The sequence below is a fragment of the Entelurus aequoreus genome, linkage group LG23, assembly GCF_033978785.1.
Source record: "Entelurus aequoreus isolate RoL-2023_Sb linkage group LG23, RoL_Eaeq_v1.1, whole genome shotgun sequence".
In the NCBI taxonomy this organism is placed as follows: Eukaryota; Metazoa; Chordata; class Actinopteri; order Syngnathiformes; family Syngnathidae; genus Entelurus; species Entelurus aequoreus.
In genome coordinates, this window is record NC_084753.1 from 17,821,060 (window position 1) to 17,840,066 (window position 19,007).

General features: G+C 39.1%; 1 protein-coding gene across 2 annotated transcripts in view; it reads left to right on the forward strand.

The window, feature by feature from the left end:
- The window catches only part of clu (clusterin), a 94,245-nt gene extending 75,306 nt beyond the window's left edge, over positions 1-18,939 (forward strand). For both annotated transcript variants that reach the window (XM_062033867.1, XM_062033866.1), the window contains exons 2-10: positions 5,969-6,127; positions 6,202-6,350; positions 6,472-6,642; positions 8,380-8,550; positions 8,641-8,857; positions 12,703-12,843; positions 13,968-14,194; positions 14,282-14,469; positions 18,543-18,939. In XM_062033867.1, coding sequence (XP_061889851.1) covers positions 6,013-6,127; positions 6,202-6,350; positions 6,472-6,642; positions 8,380-8,550; positions 8,641-8,857; positions 12,703-12,843; positions 13,968-14,194; positions 14,282-14,469; positions 18,543-18,555 — 1,392 coding nt within the window. In that variant the 5' untranslated portion in view covers positions 5,969-6,012 and the 3' untranslated portion in view covers positions 18,556-18,939. The remainder of the gene's footprint in view (positions 1-5,968; positions 6,128-6,201; positions 6,351-6,471; positions 6,643-8,379; positions 8,551-8,640; positions 8,858-12,702; positions 12,844-13,967; positions 14,195-14,281; positions 14,470-18,542) is intronic.
- The last annotated feature ends 68 nt before the right edge of the window (positions 18,940-19,007 follow it).

Below are 19,007 nucleotides of genomic sequence, written 5' to 3' on the forward strand. Positions count from 1 at the left end.
TTCAGGCAATTTGATGAACTTTAAATCTTTTCTGTTCCAGACTAAAAACAATGTTAATATAGTTATTAATTGTTGTAAGTTAAGCTATATTTCTTTCTTTTCTTCTTTAATGTTAATAAAGATACAGTGTTATGCAGAGGTATACTTGTAAAAAAAAAAAAGTATAGACAAATTATACTATTTATAGTCACTGTTGAGAATGGGTGCTTAATGTCAATAGATGTTCAAAATGCTTGAAAGCTACAGTACACAGTGTCTGCCAACTACCTATTTTAGTTTTGGAAAAATCCTAATAAAATGTAAATGCTAACAATGCCAATAGCTAGCATGTTAGCAACCCGTATGGTTCCCTTTTGATAACATGGGAACATCTATTGCGTCATTGGACAGTTGCTAAAGCGTTAAATGTTAATTTAATATGCAACATGCTAAAACAATAAATAAAGCTTGCACCTAGCAAAAACTAAAGCTAGCAACTAGCAACATAGCACTCTTAATACAGTACCTAGTATCTGACAGTTATGTATTTTAATTTTGGGAAACTTTAAATTAATGTAAATAGTTATAATGCCAAAAGCTAGTAAGCCAGCAAACATGGTTGTGATAACATGGCAACATATTTTGCTAAAGTGTTAAATGTCAATCTAATATACAAACTGGACAACAAAAAGTGAAAGTTAGCACTTAGCAAGATAGCACTCTTAACACACTACCTAGTATCTAACAGTCACCCATTTTATTTTGAGAAAATCCTAATTGTAAGTGCTAACAGTGCCAATAGCTAGCATGCTAGCTACCTGCATGGATACCTTGTGATAACATGAAAACATTTCTCGCATCAAAGACAGTTGCTTAGGTGCTAAATGTAAATAGATATTGAAAATGCTAAAAAGCAGAAGCTAGCACCATGCCAGCTAGGATCTATAAATAGTACATTGCACCTAACAGCCACTTATTTTAATTCTGCGAGAGTCCTAATGAAATGTACCACTAACAATACAAACAGCTAACCTTGTATGTATATACTGTATGTATGTATGGAAATTGAGGCCCTCAGCAAAATTTTATTTGATTGTTTTTCTGTAAAATGAACTAATGGGAAATGAGTTTTTCAGTAATTACTTTTTTTAGTGCAAATCAACACAATTTTGTAATTAAAACAACAATTTGCATATCTTCCTGACACATCAGGGGCCGGGACTCGATCCCAAAACAACTGTTCAACAGCCCAGCACTAACAAAGCGTGCCACTGGGGAAAATGAACATGTCTGGGGAAATTTTGCCTTTACATTCTTTTCAGGGGCAGAGCAGGAAAGGGCTAGGAATAAATGAGGTAAAATTGCATATGAGGTGCCCTGTCATTCGTTAATTGACATTTCACATGAGCTTGATCCGGCAAAAAAGTTACATTACTGTGTTATATCCACACACAAATATACATTGTATGTGGCAGGAAGGATTGTGTGCATTTTAAATGACCCGCAGATTGGTGTGTTTGAACAGTTGTGTAACCATCATCCCTGCATCTAAATTGTGAATCATTACCCCCTACATTTTTTTTTTTTTTTTTTTTTTACAAAGTTTGTAGAACTTTCTCTCTGTCCTTCTCTATTTGACTCTCCCACACTTTGGCTGCCGCCCCACTCTCTTTGCGCCTCTTGGTCAACACAATCTCTTTTTTTTTGGAGCTCATTGAGAATATTTCAGCATAGACAATCACTCATCTGTTGACCAACAGGCATGCAGTAATGAAGCAGGCTGATATCACTGTGAATAGAATACTGACCTCATTGTTCTCCATAGCGCCACCACATGGTCGGGAACGCGGGCTCGTTTCTTTGCTTCTTGGGGACCTGCATGTGTAGAGACATGCGTGTTATTTATTACATGTATACAGTATGTGACAATATTATGCAGTGAACTTGCCATGCTTGTTTCCATGGAAACTACAGACTCGTCTGCAAGCCCGAGAAGTGAAATTCTTGTAAAATCACTCACTGGACCCCTCATAGTACACTTTGATATATTAAAATTGGAAAAACACTTGTCTGCAACCACCAGGGGCGCTGTTGATTCAGTCTCAGCTGTGATTTGTGCTGCAGAAAAAAAGTTTCCCACAGGACTGCACTGTACTTAGAACAGGGGGTTGGCGGTCTAGATGCCATCACAGTCTAATTTACATAATTGGTCATGACGCATGTGCATGTAATTTTTCAGGAGGCTGTGAGAAAGACAAAAAGTGAAAAAAAACAAAAACAATACTTTCCTCTGTCGCTTCTTGGTCTTTTTTTTTTTCCCAAAACGCCTGTGACAGGTTATAGATTTGGGAATGGGGGTGTACACTTTCTGCTCATTCAGTAGAGGGATACGTTGTCACGGTTACACATTGTTGAGCTTGTCGTGACCCCAGGATGCAGAGATAGACAGCGACGTGCAGGTCAAAGAGTTTTGGTTAAAGGGGAACTGCACTATTTTGGAGGGGGAATTTTGCCTATCATTCACAATCCCTATGTAAGACAAGAACACACGTTTTTCTTTTTCAAGCATTCTAATTCGTAAAATACGGCAAATACGAGGTGGCTAACAATGCAGCTAAAGAGTACTCTATCGCACCTTTTAAAAGAATATATCTAAAAACCGACATTACTCCATTCACATCTGTGACCTGAATATTAACCAAGTGTTAACAAATTGTTATTACAAGCGCTAACACAGACAAACTAATTTTAGCCGCACCGTAATCACAGAGCACTAACTAGCTTAGCCAAAGCAGAGAGAGGACGCCATTATCCCACAAACACTAATAGTTCCAAAAATGCATATCTGGCGTTAAAAACATCTCCATCCACACGAGTGGAGTTTCAAAACTGTCTCTGTCTACACACAAACGCATACACCAGCTGACATTCACATTTTGTCCAATCAGAAGCCTGGAAAAGCGGCCACAGCTGACTTGGTGGCATTACACCGCTGTTATTGTAATGTTTATTTGGATGTACTGAGTCTAGTATAATGTAGCAGTAGTAACGAGACGTACAATGACATGTACATTATTTATAAAACCAGCCTGCACTTACACAGAGCCCTGGGAATATTATGAATATTTTGTTGTGTTTAAAGCGTGTATACCTGTGCTGCTGAAAGCCAACACTTGTGGGATTATAACCTGTTAAATCAACAACATGGTGATATGTTACATGTGAAGTGTACAGTATTTCTAAAATCAGCGCACACTAACAAGGAGCCAAGGAAACCTCTTGAATAGTTAGGTGCCTAAAACGCACGGACGTGCGTGTGCCGTTGCAAAACTTGTGAAATTTAATAATGCATTTAATCATTAATATAGTGATATATTACATGTGCAGTGAAGTGTATATTGTCTTTAACATCAGTACTCATTAACAAGGAGGATGCTACATGGGTTTTTTTTTTGTCGCTCAAGGATCACAAAATGATCATCTGTTGTCAAGTAATAACATGAAACCATTTGCATTTCTATTTTTGTTTTTTTTTAATAAATTTTAAGAAATTGCACTTTTTTAATCATTACCACCACAACATGTTGCTGTGTAAAAATGACCACCTGGGTGGTGAGACTGCTGCCTTCAGATGTGTAAGTGGGACAGTCAGAGTTGCTTTGAATTAAAAGATTCGTATAAGATTTCCATAGGAACTGCTTAGGGCCATTTTTGACCCCACTTGTGATACAAAAACTGCATTTTCTTAAAAGTAATGGAAAAATAAAATAAAAATGCAAATCGTCTCATTTTACAAACATGTTTTATGAGGAATGTCTGGCATAGGAGAATAATGGGTTCTCCCTTCTCTGGGTGCTTTGGGGATCTAGTTGATAGAAAAGCGCTAAATAAATCTAATCCAATTTTTTTATTTTCATTATAACTCTTTTTGAAAGATTTTGAAGAATAACAACCACGTTTATTGCAAAAACGCATTGATTTTAATTGGGGTCATTTTTACTCCACTTGTGGTAGAGTGTAGATATTGGCAGGTTGTGCATCCAAGGGTTAAGTATCTGAGTTTGTGTGGACATGGCCTAAGTTTAGGTTCCTCCTTTTTTCCAGGCTACAACCTGGAAAAAAGGAGGAAAATTGGCTTTTTTTTGGCCCATACTGAGTAACCGAACTTGACAAAACTTGGTGAATGGCGACTAAAGAAACACGCTGATAAGTGGCGACTGGGTAATGGATTGCGTAAACAGATGTGACGTAGGGGGCTCTCCCTATCCAAAATGGCCACGCTCCGGATGTACTGTATTGCACAGGAAGTGATGTCATTAAAATGGCAGCGCCTTAAGGCTTCCAGCGGTACACAAAATGAATGAATGAAGCGTTCGTACACCGCGACATGGTTCGCACACGTAGGCATATTTGGCGCCATCTCAAGGTTTATAAACCGTAAAGTTGGCAAATGGAGGGGTTCGTAATTTGAGGTTCGACTGTGTATATTTTTCCAAAATAAGTGTTGTCTCATAATCAGGCCAATAGGGTTGTGTTGGAGATAGAAAGATTTAATGATGCGAGTCTCCCAGCCGGCCGAGTCAGTGTTTGTGTCCACTTTACAAGGTTACCCCAAGTGTGTCTTTGAATGAGGGAGCTAAACGGGCTGCGAGGCCTATCAGACATCAGCAACAAAAATCTGTTCTTGCTATGTAAGCAGAACATCATAGAAAACACTGATCTAAGGTCAGTGTGGGGATACTGTCCTTAGTGCTGTGGTTACATACATTTATCTCTTAGAAGAGGGCACTAAATATCTAATGAGGTCCACTATTAATAGAAGACAGTGAAAGGACAGCCATCTAACTACAGTATTATTTATGTTGCTGGAACCACCTTTAGAAAACATTTTAAAAATGTTACTTTTTAATTTATTTTCTAATTGAGCTAGAATAATTTTTAGCCAATGTAGACAACTTATAAATGTTTGCTAACAATTGTAGTGATTGTATATTTTCACATTTAAATACAATCAAAAATATTTTTTATATTTCCTTTTCAAAGTTAACATATATGTTTAGTAAAGCTCTGTGAGATATGCAGACATTTTCACTTTATTATAACCATACAATGATTTTTGATTTATTTATTTTTTTTACTTAGGTTGATTGGCAACACTAAATTGGCCCTAGTGTGTGAATGTGAGTGTGAATGTTGTCTGTATATCTGTGTTGGCCCTGTGATGAGGTGGCAACTTGTCCAGGGTGTACCCCGCCTTCCGCCCAAATGCAACTGAGATAGGCTCCAGCACCCCCCGCGACCCCAAACGGGACAAGCGGTAGAAAATGGATGGATGGATGGTTTTAACTTGGTCCAGACTAGAATATTTTTGTAAATGTGTTCCTTTTTTATGTATGAAGAGTGTTATTCAAATAAAGCTTAACTTGATGTTTATCTATTACAGGTCAGATGTGACCAAATGTAATAATTTTATGAATACCTACTTAAATGTGTCTAATTCTAATTGGAATTGAATGCATAAATGTTAATTTAATTAATTTAAAAGTACATATATTCATTCATTTAATAATTATTTCAATATTTAAATAATTTTCTTATTGATTAAAATATTTTTTGATGTAATTATTTCACAATGCTTTTCTTTTAAGTTGTAATGGTTTATTTAATCAATGATGAACAAGTGTGTGAACCTGGTGTTTAATTACATTTTGAAATACAAATTTACTTTTAAATTAAACAAATCAATGACAATTTATTGACACATTTGTTTTTTCCACTAATAATCAAACAACATATTTAATCATAAAATGTATTTAATTATCTAAATTGACCCATCCATATGTATCTTGTTATGAAAAGGAACGTTTATGCACAGGGAGTACAGAGCCCTCTAGTGTGTATAAAATGGCATTACAACAACATTAAAACAGCTCCCAGGGGCGTTTTGATGAGATATGCTTATTGCTTTTTTTTTTTTTTATCTCTGCAGGTTTTTCTCATCATTACCTGCTGGCCTTTGAAGCGTCAGAGAGGATGCTAATGATGATGATGATGAAAATAAAGAAGGGGTCCAAGTTGCTGGCTGTGGTTGCTCTTTGCCTGGCCTCGGTCCACTGCATCCTACCACCAACTAAAGAAGATCTGCAACGTGAGCGCTTCTGGGTTAATCAAACGTCACATGTAAGAGAAAAAAAAAGTCAGCGCCGTTTCTTTTTTTTGCAGAAATCTCACGTCGAGGAGAGAAGTACCTGGATGTTCAGATTGAAAATGCCATCAATGGCGTCAAGGAGATGAAGACCTTGATGCAGCAATCGTCAGAGGACCATAAGAGGGTTTTGGATGAGCTGGAGAAAACTAAAAAGCAGAAAGAGGTACTGGAGCGACTCCTGTCTCTGTCATTGAAATCCTACAAAAAGAAAGCTGGTTAGGTTTTTGTCTCGGCCGCTTTGGCTTATGCACAGCAGTAAGGAGTTACTGTACATGTTCACGTAGGAGGCCATGATTGCTGCTCAAAAGATGGAGACCAAGCTGGATGAAGAGGAGCAGGTTTGTAACGACACCATGAAGGCGCTATGGGAGGAATGTAAGCCTTGTCTGAAGAGAAACTGCGTCAAGTACTACTCCCGCACGTGCAGCAGTGGATCCGGAATGGTGGGCCGCCAGGTAAGCTTCAACCACTTGTCCCTGTTCAGGGTCACGGAGGAGCTGGAGCCTATTCAAGATGACTTTGGGCATGTTCTTATTTAGTCTTTTAACATTGGAAATCAATCCCATGTATGTACAACCCCTGGCAAAACGTATAGAATCACCAGTCTAGGAGGATGTTCATTAAGTTTGATCAAGCAGAGTCAATAAATTATGGACTGCCTCAATTCTGAGTGGAAAGGTTTGGAATCAACATGTATATTTTCACTTTCCAAAGCGAACACCTCAATCAGATTCATTCTGTTCATTAGTCTGCAGTTAAAAAAGAAGTGTTCACAACTTCTAAGGGCTGTTGCACCAGGTGGATTGTCATGAATCATGGCTCCAACACAAGAGATGTCAATTGAAACAAAGGAGAGGATTATCAAACTTCTTCAAGAAGGTAAATAATCGGGCAACGTTGCAAAAGATGTTGATTGTTCACAGTCAGCCGTGTTTGTACTTTCCCAAGTACAAGCATGGGGAAGTTGTAAAAGGAAAGCATACTGGTAGACCAAGGAAAAAAAATGTAAAAACAGAAAACTTCAAGCAATACGTCTTGAAAACAGAAAACGCAGAGCAAAAGACAAAAAGAACAAATGGGCGGAAACTGGAGTCACCGTCTGTGACCTAACTGTAAGAAATTGCTTTAAGGAAATGGATTTAAATACAGAAAAACTCAAAGAAAGCCATTAACACTTAAACAAAACAAAAAAACAGGTTCCAATGGGCTAAGCAATATGGACTATGGATGAAGGAAGTCATATTCAGTGATTAATGGCAAATCTGCATTGGTGTCGTTCCAATGAGATTTATGAAGACGACTGCCTGAAGAAAACATGCACATGTCCACAGGCATTGTTATGTTGCTGCATGTTAGGTAATGGCACTGGGGAGATGGCTGCCATTACATCTTCAATTAATGCACAAGTTTACTTCTGACATTTCAGACACTTTTGTTATTCCATCAACAGAAATAATGCATGGGGATGAAGAGATAATTTTTAAATGATAATCAATCGTGCCATATAGACCAAAATATAAAATACTTCCTTGAAGAAAGATACAATAACGTTAATATCATGGCCTGCAAATAGTCCGGATCTCAATCCAATGGAAAAACTGTGGTGGAAATTGAAGAAAATGTTCCATGACAAGACTCCAACCTGCAAAGTGGATTTGACAACAGCAATCAGAGAAAGTTGGAGCAAGATTGATGAAGAGTTCTGTTAGTTACTCGTTAAATCCATGTCTCAGAGACTGTAAGCTGGTATAAAAGCCAGAGGTGGTGTAACAGAGTACTAGTGTTGTGTTGCTGTGTTTTTTGTTTTTGTCTTTCCATGATTTCATCATTCTCTCCTCAGAATTGAGTGATTCCATACTTTGTTTCACTCTGCTTGATCTAAAATGATGTAAAAAATATTTTCTTGATTTCTTTTGTTTCTTAATGCCGGAAAGTTGCAGAAATTATACTTTTGTGTCATGCGTGTCATCTGCTTTTTTACTACAATATTAAATTGACATTCTCCAAGTCTGGTGATTGTAGTAATTGTACTTAGCAGCCAGGACAGAGTCCTAGTTTCGCTTCTATGGTCACTATCACATTTTTCATGTACTTCCATTGCAAAACACACTTGACAAATTAATCATTTCACAAAATAATGTTTTTTAATCACTGGTGTTGAATGCAACTTAACAGTGCCTCTTTCTGCGTAGTTGGAAGAGCTGCTGAACCGAACGTCTCCCTTCTCCATTTGGATCAATGGGGAGAGGATTGATACACTGGAGCAGGAAGGCCAACGTCAGAACAAAGAGTTCAAGGACCTGGAAGACAAATACTCCGAGATGGCTGACGGCGTGGACGGCATATTTTCCAACAGTATGAAGGTACAGAATACCCAAGGACTACTGTATGAGACAAGTTAAAAAATAACATGGATATTGATTCCATCTCTGGGTGTTGGGGATGTTTCTCAGGTGGCTGACCACGTGCACTCCAACCCTCACACATTCATTTTGCCCAATTTCTTCCCATCTCGCTGGCGTAGAAGCATTCAAGCCCTCTTCCACGAGTCTTTCCCCAGCTTTCAGGGTTTGTTTTCCCCCATGATGAACATCGGCAGGAACAACTTCGGCTCTTTCGGCTCCTTCGGCTCCATGATGGACTTTGACACAGATGCCCCTGTTGACGAGGGTATGCTCTATTATATTAACACTAAGGGTTGTTAATGAAGGGAAACTTCCATTTTACTTTGCCCGCTTGTCCCGAATGAAGTAAAACGGCAATCTATTTAGACATTCCCCCCCAAAAAAGTCCACAATTTCCTTAAAAAATAAAATTTAAAAATCATTCAAAATGATAGGATGAACACTTTTCCCCAAATTTCCGATAACAGACCTGCCAAGGCGCAATTTTGTACATTGATATTTCTGTATAAATACACTTGCATGCTTTGCTGCTCTTGAGGTATGAATTTTGTTGCATTTCACTGGTTTCAGTTTCGAATTAAGTGCCTGAAATATGTAATTGTGCTACTGTGCAGAGGCATCTGTGTAGCAACACACTATAAAAAACAAAAATTATTTTGATTTTACTATTAAAAAACTGGTGGCTCAGTCGTCAGAATCTTTCAGTGAAATTTACAGAGGGTTTTTTTTTTTACACTGAATTACTGAATTTAAAAAACAATAGCACTGTTATTTTTATAATAAAATGTTGGCGACTGAGCTGCAACTTTTTACTGTAATCTGACACTTTTTTTTACATTGCAACCACTTTGCACTTTTATAGTGTGATGTGCATCTCCAAATACTCTACCTCGAGCAGCAGCAACATGGACTGTACAAGATGTCATTGTTTAGCTTGTAGTCCATTATTTCATGTGTGTATACAACTTACTCCGAAAATGACTTCTCAAATTTTTGGATATCAACATTTAAGATGACTGTTGTTAACATTATTAGTTCCAACTGCAACAACACTCCCCTTCATTTGTTAATAACTACTGTTTGTTCCAGACGAAGTTGGCTAACAAGCTAAATAGTTGTGAGTAGAAAGTTGGGGACGCTCGCAGAGTTGACGCAACGTTATGCGCTCAACTCTGACAAGGGGCTATTAGAGTTTTTTTCAGGCATACATGTTTTTTTTCAAAAGCTGTAACATTGGTACTAATAAATAACGGGGTTAATGGAAACTAGCAAGAATAACAAACGGAGAGCTAGCAAACAGAACCAGCCTCTGCGTTTTTTACGCTAGCAATGCCACTGGGGTGGGTAAAAGACTGCTCCCTCCCCGGAGTTCAGCAACTGCGCCATGCATATAGTCAAGCATGTTAATTACGGATACCAAGACATAATGGAAAAGCACCCCAAACACATTGGATTGCCTCCCGGAGAAGCAAGCTGCTACTACAGCAACCCTCATCAACCCAGACATAAGGCAAAACCGGTGAATCCTTGATACTCTTGACAGCTGCGATATCAAAGATGCAGAAATCTCTCTGCGAAACTCTCAAAAAACATTTACTTTTGAACTTTTCTTTAGTTTTGAGGTGTGATCGTTAAAAAGCTCATGCGCAAGTCATGTTAGCAAAATTGTAAAATACTTTGAAATGCACCTGCATTGTTTTGTGTCTCAATTAAATTTTAAGAGTTTCTTGTCTAGTTGTGTACCTCGTCATGGGGGTTGTCAAGAATCCAGGGGCTCATGTAAAAAAAACAACAACAACAACAACAACAACCTGCCAGTCAGTGGCCCTTTGAATTGTCTCAGCTGACACCCGACACGAGCCCCTGATTAAAAATAATGTTTATCTCATCTTGTTTTCGTAAACCCAATATCATGGATCGTCTTGTCTTGTGAGAGAAGTATATCATCACACCCCTACTAGAAACTAATAACACAACGCTTTGTCTATGAATAGATACAACTTTTCTTAAAGGCCTACTGAAACCCACTACTACCGACAACGCAGTCTGATAGTTTATATATCAATGATGAAATCTTAACATTGCAACACATGCCAATACGGCCGGGTTAACTTATAAAGTGCAATTTTAAATTTCCCGCCACACTTCCGGTTGAAAACGTCTAAATATGATGACGTATGCGCGTGACGTAAACGGTTGATACGGTAGTATTGGTACCCCATTGAATACAATACAAAAAAGCTCTGTTTTCATTTCAAAATTCCACAGTATTCTGGACATCTGTGTTGGTGAATCTTTTGCAATTTGTTTAATGAACAATGGAGACTGCAAAGAAGAAAGCTGTAGGTGGGATCGGTGTATTAGCGGCGGACTACAGCAACACAGCCAGGAGGACAGAGATGGATAGCAGACGCGCTAGCCGACGAACTCACCTTAACTTCCTCCGTCTCGCCGACCGCATCTCTGATCGGGTGAAGTCTTTCGTCGCACCGTCGATCGCTGGAACGCACGTGAGCACGGGTGTTGATGAGCAGATGAGGGCTGGCTGGCGTAGGTGGATAGCTAATGTTTTTAGCATAGCTCTGTGATGTCCGGTTGCTAAGTTAGCTTCAATGGCATCGTTAGCAACAGCATTCTTAACCTTCGCCAGGCTGGAAAGCATTAACCGTGTATTTACATGTCCATGGTTTAATAGTATTGTTGATCTTATATCTATCCTTCCAGTCAGGGGTTTATTTATTTTGTTTCTATATGCAGTTAAGCACGATGCTATCACGTTAGCTCCGCAGCTAAAGTGTTTCGTCGATGTATTGTCGTGGAGATAAAAGTCACTGTGAATGTCCATTTCGCGTTCTCGACTCTCATTTTCAAGAGGATATAGTATCCGAGGTGGTTTAAAATACAAATCCGTGATCCACAATAGAAAAAGGAGAGAGTGTGGAATCCAATGAGCCAGCTTGTACCTAAGTTACGGTCAGAGCGAAAAAAGATATGTCTTGCACTGCATTCTAGTCCTTCACTCTAACATTCCTCATCCACAAATCTTTCATCTTCGCTCAAATTAATGGGGTAATCGTCGCTTTCTCGGTCCGAATCGCTCTAGCTGCATTGAAAACAATAGGAAAATGTGAGGAACCTTTCAACTGACTATGTCACGCTACTTCCGGTAGGGGCAAGGCTTTTTTTTTTATCAGATACCAAAAGTTGCGATCTTTATCGTCGTTGTTCTCTACTAAATCCTTTCAGCAAAAATATGGCAATATCGCGAAATGATCAAGTATGACACATAGAATGGATCTGCTATCCCCGTTTAAATAAAAAAAATTCATTTCAGTAGGCCTTTAAGTATTTTTTTTAATAAACGTTACTCCCCGCATTATTTAATATTTCAGTATGTGAATCTCCTTCCTAGACTGATAACAAAAATTACTTTGAACTTAAGCAATTCTCAACCAAATCAAACTATTTCAAAGTCCATTTGTCAGCTCATTCTGGGAATGAGAGGCTATTTTCTACCTGTCCAAGCACTAATGCCCTTTGATCTTCAGAATCATTACTACCACATTTCTCTACAGATTAAAACCATTCCAACACCAAAACATTAATCTAATTTCAACATTCAAATTTAAATTTTTCTAAAAATTCAAAATTTTCCATATTAAAGTCATTTGATCTTAAGAATCATTACTACTTCCACATATTACAGACCATTCCCCCATTAAAACATCCTGGCTAACAATTTTCCACATCCCAAAAGCTTGCCACTTTTTCTGTGATTCCATATTTTCTGTACAGCATTTCAGTTCAGCTTCGAATCGTCAACATTTACAGAAAAAAACATGAATGTTGAACTGACTAAACCATAGTCCCTAAATTTCCACTACCAAAGATTGAAAGCTACAATTCCATATAATTTGTACAAAATATTTTTGGGGGTTCAACAAAGATTATGTTTAAATATTAAAATGTTCCCCATTATGTTAATCCGGAATGCGTAGCTTTTTCGTCATCCCTTGATTTTTTTTTTATTTTGGTAGTTTTTATAACTGTATGTACAGAATATACATTTTGAAGAAGTCCAAAGGTATATAATTAAGATGTCTGTCACAGACGGCAAAGTGAATGAAGACGTGGTCATCACCAAACCTTTCGGAGACGGTATGATGACCTGCAGGGAGATTCGCCGCAACTCGGCTGGCTGCCTCAAGTTCCGTAACGAGTGTGAGAAATGCAAGGAGATTGAACATATTGGTGAGTTAATTCTCTGATACAGGCACACTGATGATTGGATTACAGTTGCCACCACACAAGGGCAACAATAGAACAAGAAAAGGAACTTGACGTAATCTAACAATAACTATAAAACGCCTTCTTTTTTTGTCACCATTACACGTGTGTCAAGTATTTTCATTTTATTTGTGGATGAACAGACAAAAACTGCACCACTAGATAATGTTGTATTTCTTGTTTTGCCCTTTTTTTTTTTGATTGATTGAGACTTTTATTAGTAGGTTGCACAGTGAAGTACATATTCCGTACAATTGACCACTAAATGGTAACACCCGAATAAGTTTTTCAACTTGTTTAAGTCGGGGTCCACTTAAATTGATTCATGATACAGATATATACTATCATATATACTATCATCATAATACAGTCATCACACAAGATAATCACATTGAATTATTTACATTATTTACAATCAGGAGTGTGGAGGGGGGGTGGGGTGGGGGGGGTGGGGATATGGACATCAAGTAGTGGACATAGAGAGAGAGAGAGAGAGAGAGAGAGAGAGAGAGAGAGAGAGAGAGAGAGAGAGAGAGATCAGAAGGCATAAGAAAAATAATCTGCATTTGATTGTTTACATTTGATTATTAGCAATCCGGGGAGGGTGTTAGTTTAGGGTTGTAGCTGCCTGGAGGTGAACTTTTATAGCGGTTTTGAAGGAGGATAGAGATGCCCTTTCTTTTATACCTGTTGGGAGCGCATTCCACATTGATGTGGCATAGAAAGAGAATGAGTTAAGACCTTTGTTAGTTGGGAATCTGGGTTTAACGTGGTTAGTGGAGCACCCCCTGGTGTTGTGGTTATGGCGGTCATTTACGTTAAGGAAGTAGTTTGACATGTACTTCGGTATCAGGGAGGTGTAGCGGATTTTATAGACTAGGCTCAGTGCAAGTTGTTTAACTCTGTCCTCCACCTTGAGCCAGCCCACTTTAGAGAAGTGGGTAGGAGTGAGGTGGGATCTGGGGTGGAGGTCTAGAAGTAACCTGACTAGCTTGTTCTGAGATGTTTGCGGAAGGGCATTTATATCTAATACAGACCTAACTGTTTCAGTGAAGATGACAGTGATCTTCCTGTTGTTGCCATCGCAGATTGTTCTGGAAAGAAACCCCTGGAAGGCCCCCTGAAGGAGGAACTTGAGAAGGCCCTGGCCGTGGCCGAGCGATTCACGCAGCACTATAACGGCCTCTTAAAGCGATTTGAAGATCACATGTTCAACACATCCTCCATCATGGACCTGCTCAACAGGCAGTTTGGATGGGTGTCATCTCTGGTCAACAATACCAACTCCAGGGACGACATCTTCCAAGTTGAGACGGTAATTAAACATACGCTTCCTTTTTTGCACTTTGATGTATTTAAAATGTTCACGACTGAGTACTCTATACCATACTGTATACTGTAGGTGAACAGCAGGGCCCCCGTACAAAAGCCCGGTGAAGATCTTGAGCAGCCTGACACCAGCGTGTCTGTCAAACTCTTCAACTCGCCACCCATTAAATTTAACGTGCCGGGCGACATCCCTTGGAATGACCCCAAGTTCTCTGAGGTGGTGGCCCAGGAGGCTTTGGACCGCTACAAGGAAACCACTGTGTGAGTGTCCCATTTCTGCGCCATAACTAGAATCCACTTAAGTTTGCTAAAACATTATAGGACCCATTCTCCCGTTTGCGCTCAAGTGTTTTTCTATGCACGTTTCTCTTATTCGTAATCTCGCAGTTTTCTCTTATTCGTAATCTCCCATCAAAACTGCGGACACACCCACCCTGCTTACAGCAGAGACGAGTGCGTAAATTGTGAATGTTGGCGGGCTCATGACTAATGAGGCTGACTTTGCCTCACTCATGACGCCCTTTTTTTGGCTGTGTGAAAATCATGCAACATGAAGTTTTTTCACTTGTGAAGCAGTTTGCGAGCTCTTGCTGACAGTTTGATATTAGCAAGGGCTGGGTGATAAAAGTGAAATCAATATATATCGCGATAGACTTGTAATCAATATCAACAAAAAGTGTGTTTGACAAAACGTTACGCAAAGCAAGGTTGGTTGCATGAGCAAAGGCACTCACTCTCTGGTAACCGAGCAATGCAGGAAGCGATCCCTCATCAGCGCGAATGATGCACTAACAGCCAATCAGGTAACAGTATCAGCTATCACGTTCGGTTGCGCAATCTTGTTGTCTCGCAGTTGATTTTGCATGGAGTTAGAAGAGAAACTAAAAATGCGTGCTGCAGAGAGCAAATAAATTGTGGACAAAACAGAAAAAGTCACCTCGACAGTATGGCAGTTTTTTGGGATTTTTTCAAACGGACCGTAGTCAGACCAATGTGGTCTGTAATTTATGCAAGGCCCTCGTCCCCACCAAAACCGGTAATACCACACCACCTTGGACTTAGACAAACTTTATTGATCCACAAGGGAAATTGTTCAAACAAGGGAAATTGTTATTGTTCTCCTTAGAGCATAGCCGTAAGTTCCTGGCACTAGACTTGCAGAAAAGAGTTCTGAGGTTTGTAGAGATTTACATCTTCACATTTTGCACTATTTTGTGACACTTTAACTAGTAAAATTTTTACATATTCCTTATTTATGCACCTTCATTTAAGAAGTTATTGTTAAAGAGGAACTGGACTTTTTTGGAATTTTGCGTATTGTTCACAGTCATCATGAGAGACATAACGACGGATGTATTTCTTTTTAAATAAACGTAAATAAGTCTGCTTACAGCAGAGCCAATGGGAGGTCCTTTATTCCGCCCATAAAACCCAATAAATAACCATCCAAAAACATTTTGTGACTTAAATATTAACCAAGTATTAGTGGTATTGTTATTATAAGCGCTAACGCATACGTAAGTATTTATAGCGGCGCCGTGATCTCGAGCTTGCGTGCCAATGTTGACAATATAGACTGATTTACTGCTTCTCGTCCAACTTTATTGAAGATCATAAATTATGTCTCTCACCTGGGAAGTAGAAGGACGAGCACGTATTTCGACCGGTTGGTACACTTTGACAGCCAATTTAGACCCGGTAATAGCGAGGAGGACACTAAAAGACGCTTGGTTCCTCCCCCCTTTTCTTTGCGAGGATTATGATTTTCATTTTTGATTATGATTCACCTAAATGGCAATATATGAACATCCTAGCAGTTGGCATCCTAATGACAGCAGATATTGAACAGTAAGTGATGTTTTATTATTTTTGTTGGCTCTCATTAAGTTTGCAGTGAGCAATAATCTGTGATATAGTTAAAAAAAACAAAAAACTGCAGTCCTGCAGACCTTGCAGCTGACAGGTGAAAGACGACAGCCCTCTCAGTGGCGCTCAAGAAACTCTATCCTACTTATTGTAGTTTTTTTTTGTTTTTTTTTAAAAAAGGATGTAGGACTCCAGTGCAACACTATTGTTGCGTTTGGTTAAAACATGACATTATCTATGCCAGTGATTCTCAAACTGTGGTACCGTGTATAGAGGTTTCAGGCAATCTCCTCAATGATTTTCGCTGTGTAAACATGCCGTGTTATGTACTGCTTTGGGGGCTAACAAAGTACCAGCCTACCTGTATCCTCGGATGATCTATTGGTACGGTTGTGAAAACAACGTTTCAGGCGACTATTGGACCAGAAGACGCATATGGCTGCGGAATGGAGAACTGAACTCGAGTGGCTTGCGAACACAGATGTTGATTTCAGTTTTGGAGGATTATCTAATCTTGCCAAAAACAGTTTGTAGCAGGTGGGAGCTTAAAAGGTGCTGCCCACTGAGGCGTGGCTTGTCTTGGGACTGTGATTAAAACTTCATTGGAATCCATATTAAAGTATAAGTTGTACATTTATCTGAGTCTGCCAAACATCTTTTAAATTGATCGATTTGCACAATGATTTTTGAGACTCGTCGAGTTGTCGGCCCAAAGTTGATAAGGATTTTAAGCAAATTAGGGTAATACGTTTATTTTTGGTTGTGTATTTTCCGACGTACATTGCGCTGGCGGGGGCATATTAGAGAGCCAGCTGGTGACTTTACACTGCACGAATGTAGAAGCAAGACTAAAAAAATGGGACCCATTACCTCCCTGCTTGGCACTCTGCATAAAGGGTTGGAATTGGGGGGTTAAATCACCAAAAATGATTCCCGAGCACAGCCACTGCTGCTGCTCATTGCTCCTCTCACCTCCCAGGGGGTGGAACAAGGGGATGGGTCAAATGCAGAGGCTAAATTCGCCACTGAGTGTGTGACAATCAGTGGTACTTTAACTGTGGCTCTTTTGATGACTGCATCTTAACCTGACTCTCGCCAGATCCTTGTAGTTCGCTGAGCTCCAAAGAAGGATAGGAGATGTATTTCAGTAGGCGGGGCCTTGTAAAAAAATCATTGTATATGATTGGATAAACCACTTATCCGTTATCTTGAACGACGTGCTACTTCAACCACTCACATCGAAAACAACCCGTGACGCTGATGAGAGTGACGCTGGGAAATCCAAAACAAAACAGCCGACATATTGGATAACGACAGAGCGAAAAGTTAGAGAACTTTTACTGAAACAATGCAGCAATGTCAGTAGAGGATCGATGTCGCAAAACAGTTGCAATAGCAGAATCAATGTCAGCACACGACTCCTCGCTGCGTGCCGCCATTGTTGTTTGAATCAAACAGTCGCTTCGGCGCTACGTCACATCTATGAAATCCCGCCCAGCGATCCTGATTGGTTCATTACTTTTTCCTATTTTGAAGGAGTTTGCAATGCCCTCGAGCCCAGATCCTTGTGTGGAGCTCAGCGAACAACAAGGATCTGGCGAGAGTCAGGTTAACTGCATCTGGCTCTCCTGTCAATCTTAGCTGACATTGCTTAACACGATAAGTAATGAATAATTCCGCTGGTAATCACAGTGTTAAAAATAACGTTTAAAATATAAAATATTCTCATGCATTTTAATCCATCCATCCGTTTGACCGCACCTGTTCAAGAAGTCACATTAATGGTAAGAAGTATTTTATTTATTATTGGTTAGCTTCAGAATAACAACGTTATTCAAAAGAATAAGAGACTTATTATACTACAAAAATGTTGGTGTTACTTAAAAATGCACGCATTTAGTTGTATTCAGGGTTAAAAATTATTATACGGCTCTCACGGAAATACATTTTTAAATATTTGACTTTCATGGCTCTCTCAGCCAAAAAGGTTCCCGACCCCTGCAATAAAGGCTTGTTTTATTGTACATTTATGAACTGGATTATGTTCAGAACTTTATTTAGACTTATTATTTTGGTTGATGTCGTCGTGAAAACTAAAGTGGAAAGACTGCAATTGCATGCTTACAAGCATAGCCGCACATGTCATTGTTGGCAAAGATGGCGCCTCTCGCTTAGTTGGCCATACTCTCGGCTATGCCACTAGTGGTACGCCAAAGAATCACTTAATTAATCTGCTTTGTTTGTAATGAATACTTAGACCTACTACGCTACTATATTTAATTGTTGGTCATTATGGTGGTACTTAAAGAACCCAGTTTTTATTGAGGTGGTAGTTGGTGAAAAAAGATTGAGAACCACTGATCTAACCATTTTTTTCCTCAAGCTGCTGTACTAATTTAAATAGTTTTTTTTTAAAGGATTAGAAAACTGGTTTCTGATTTAAATCTGTCTTTGTTTTTTTTCCCCAGCATTGCAAAATAAAGGTGGATATGTGCACAATTCTGCTAGACCCAAACACACCTGAAAATTAAGCACATCTCGCAGCAACTCACCATCCGCTGAATTTCCTCTCACGTCCTGCTTCTACCAAGTTTAACATCAAAAGGCGCATTTAGATATTGTCCTGCTGGAAGAGAAAATATTTAGTAGAGAATTATCTGCAGCAAATTTAAGCTGACATGGCGAGTATACACTACAATACCTGCTTGACTTACAACAAGAATGCCAGTTTGTTGTAAGAGTCTTGCCAACACTGACAGATTTAGAGGAAGGCAATTATTAACTGTTCTGTATTGCTTTGCCCGCCTCGGTGTTACACCTTAGCAATAATAAAGCACTGCATAGAATAAAACATTCCTAAAACCATATTGTTTGTTGTTGTCCTTGTTATTACTTGTACAAAATGATTGTGCTTACCTTTGAACTGTAGGAAA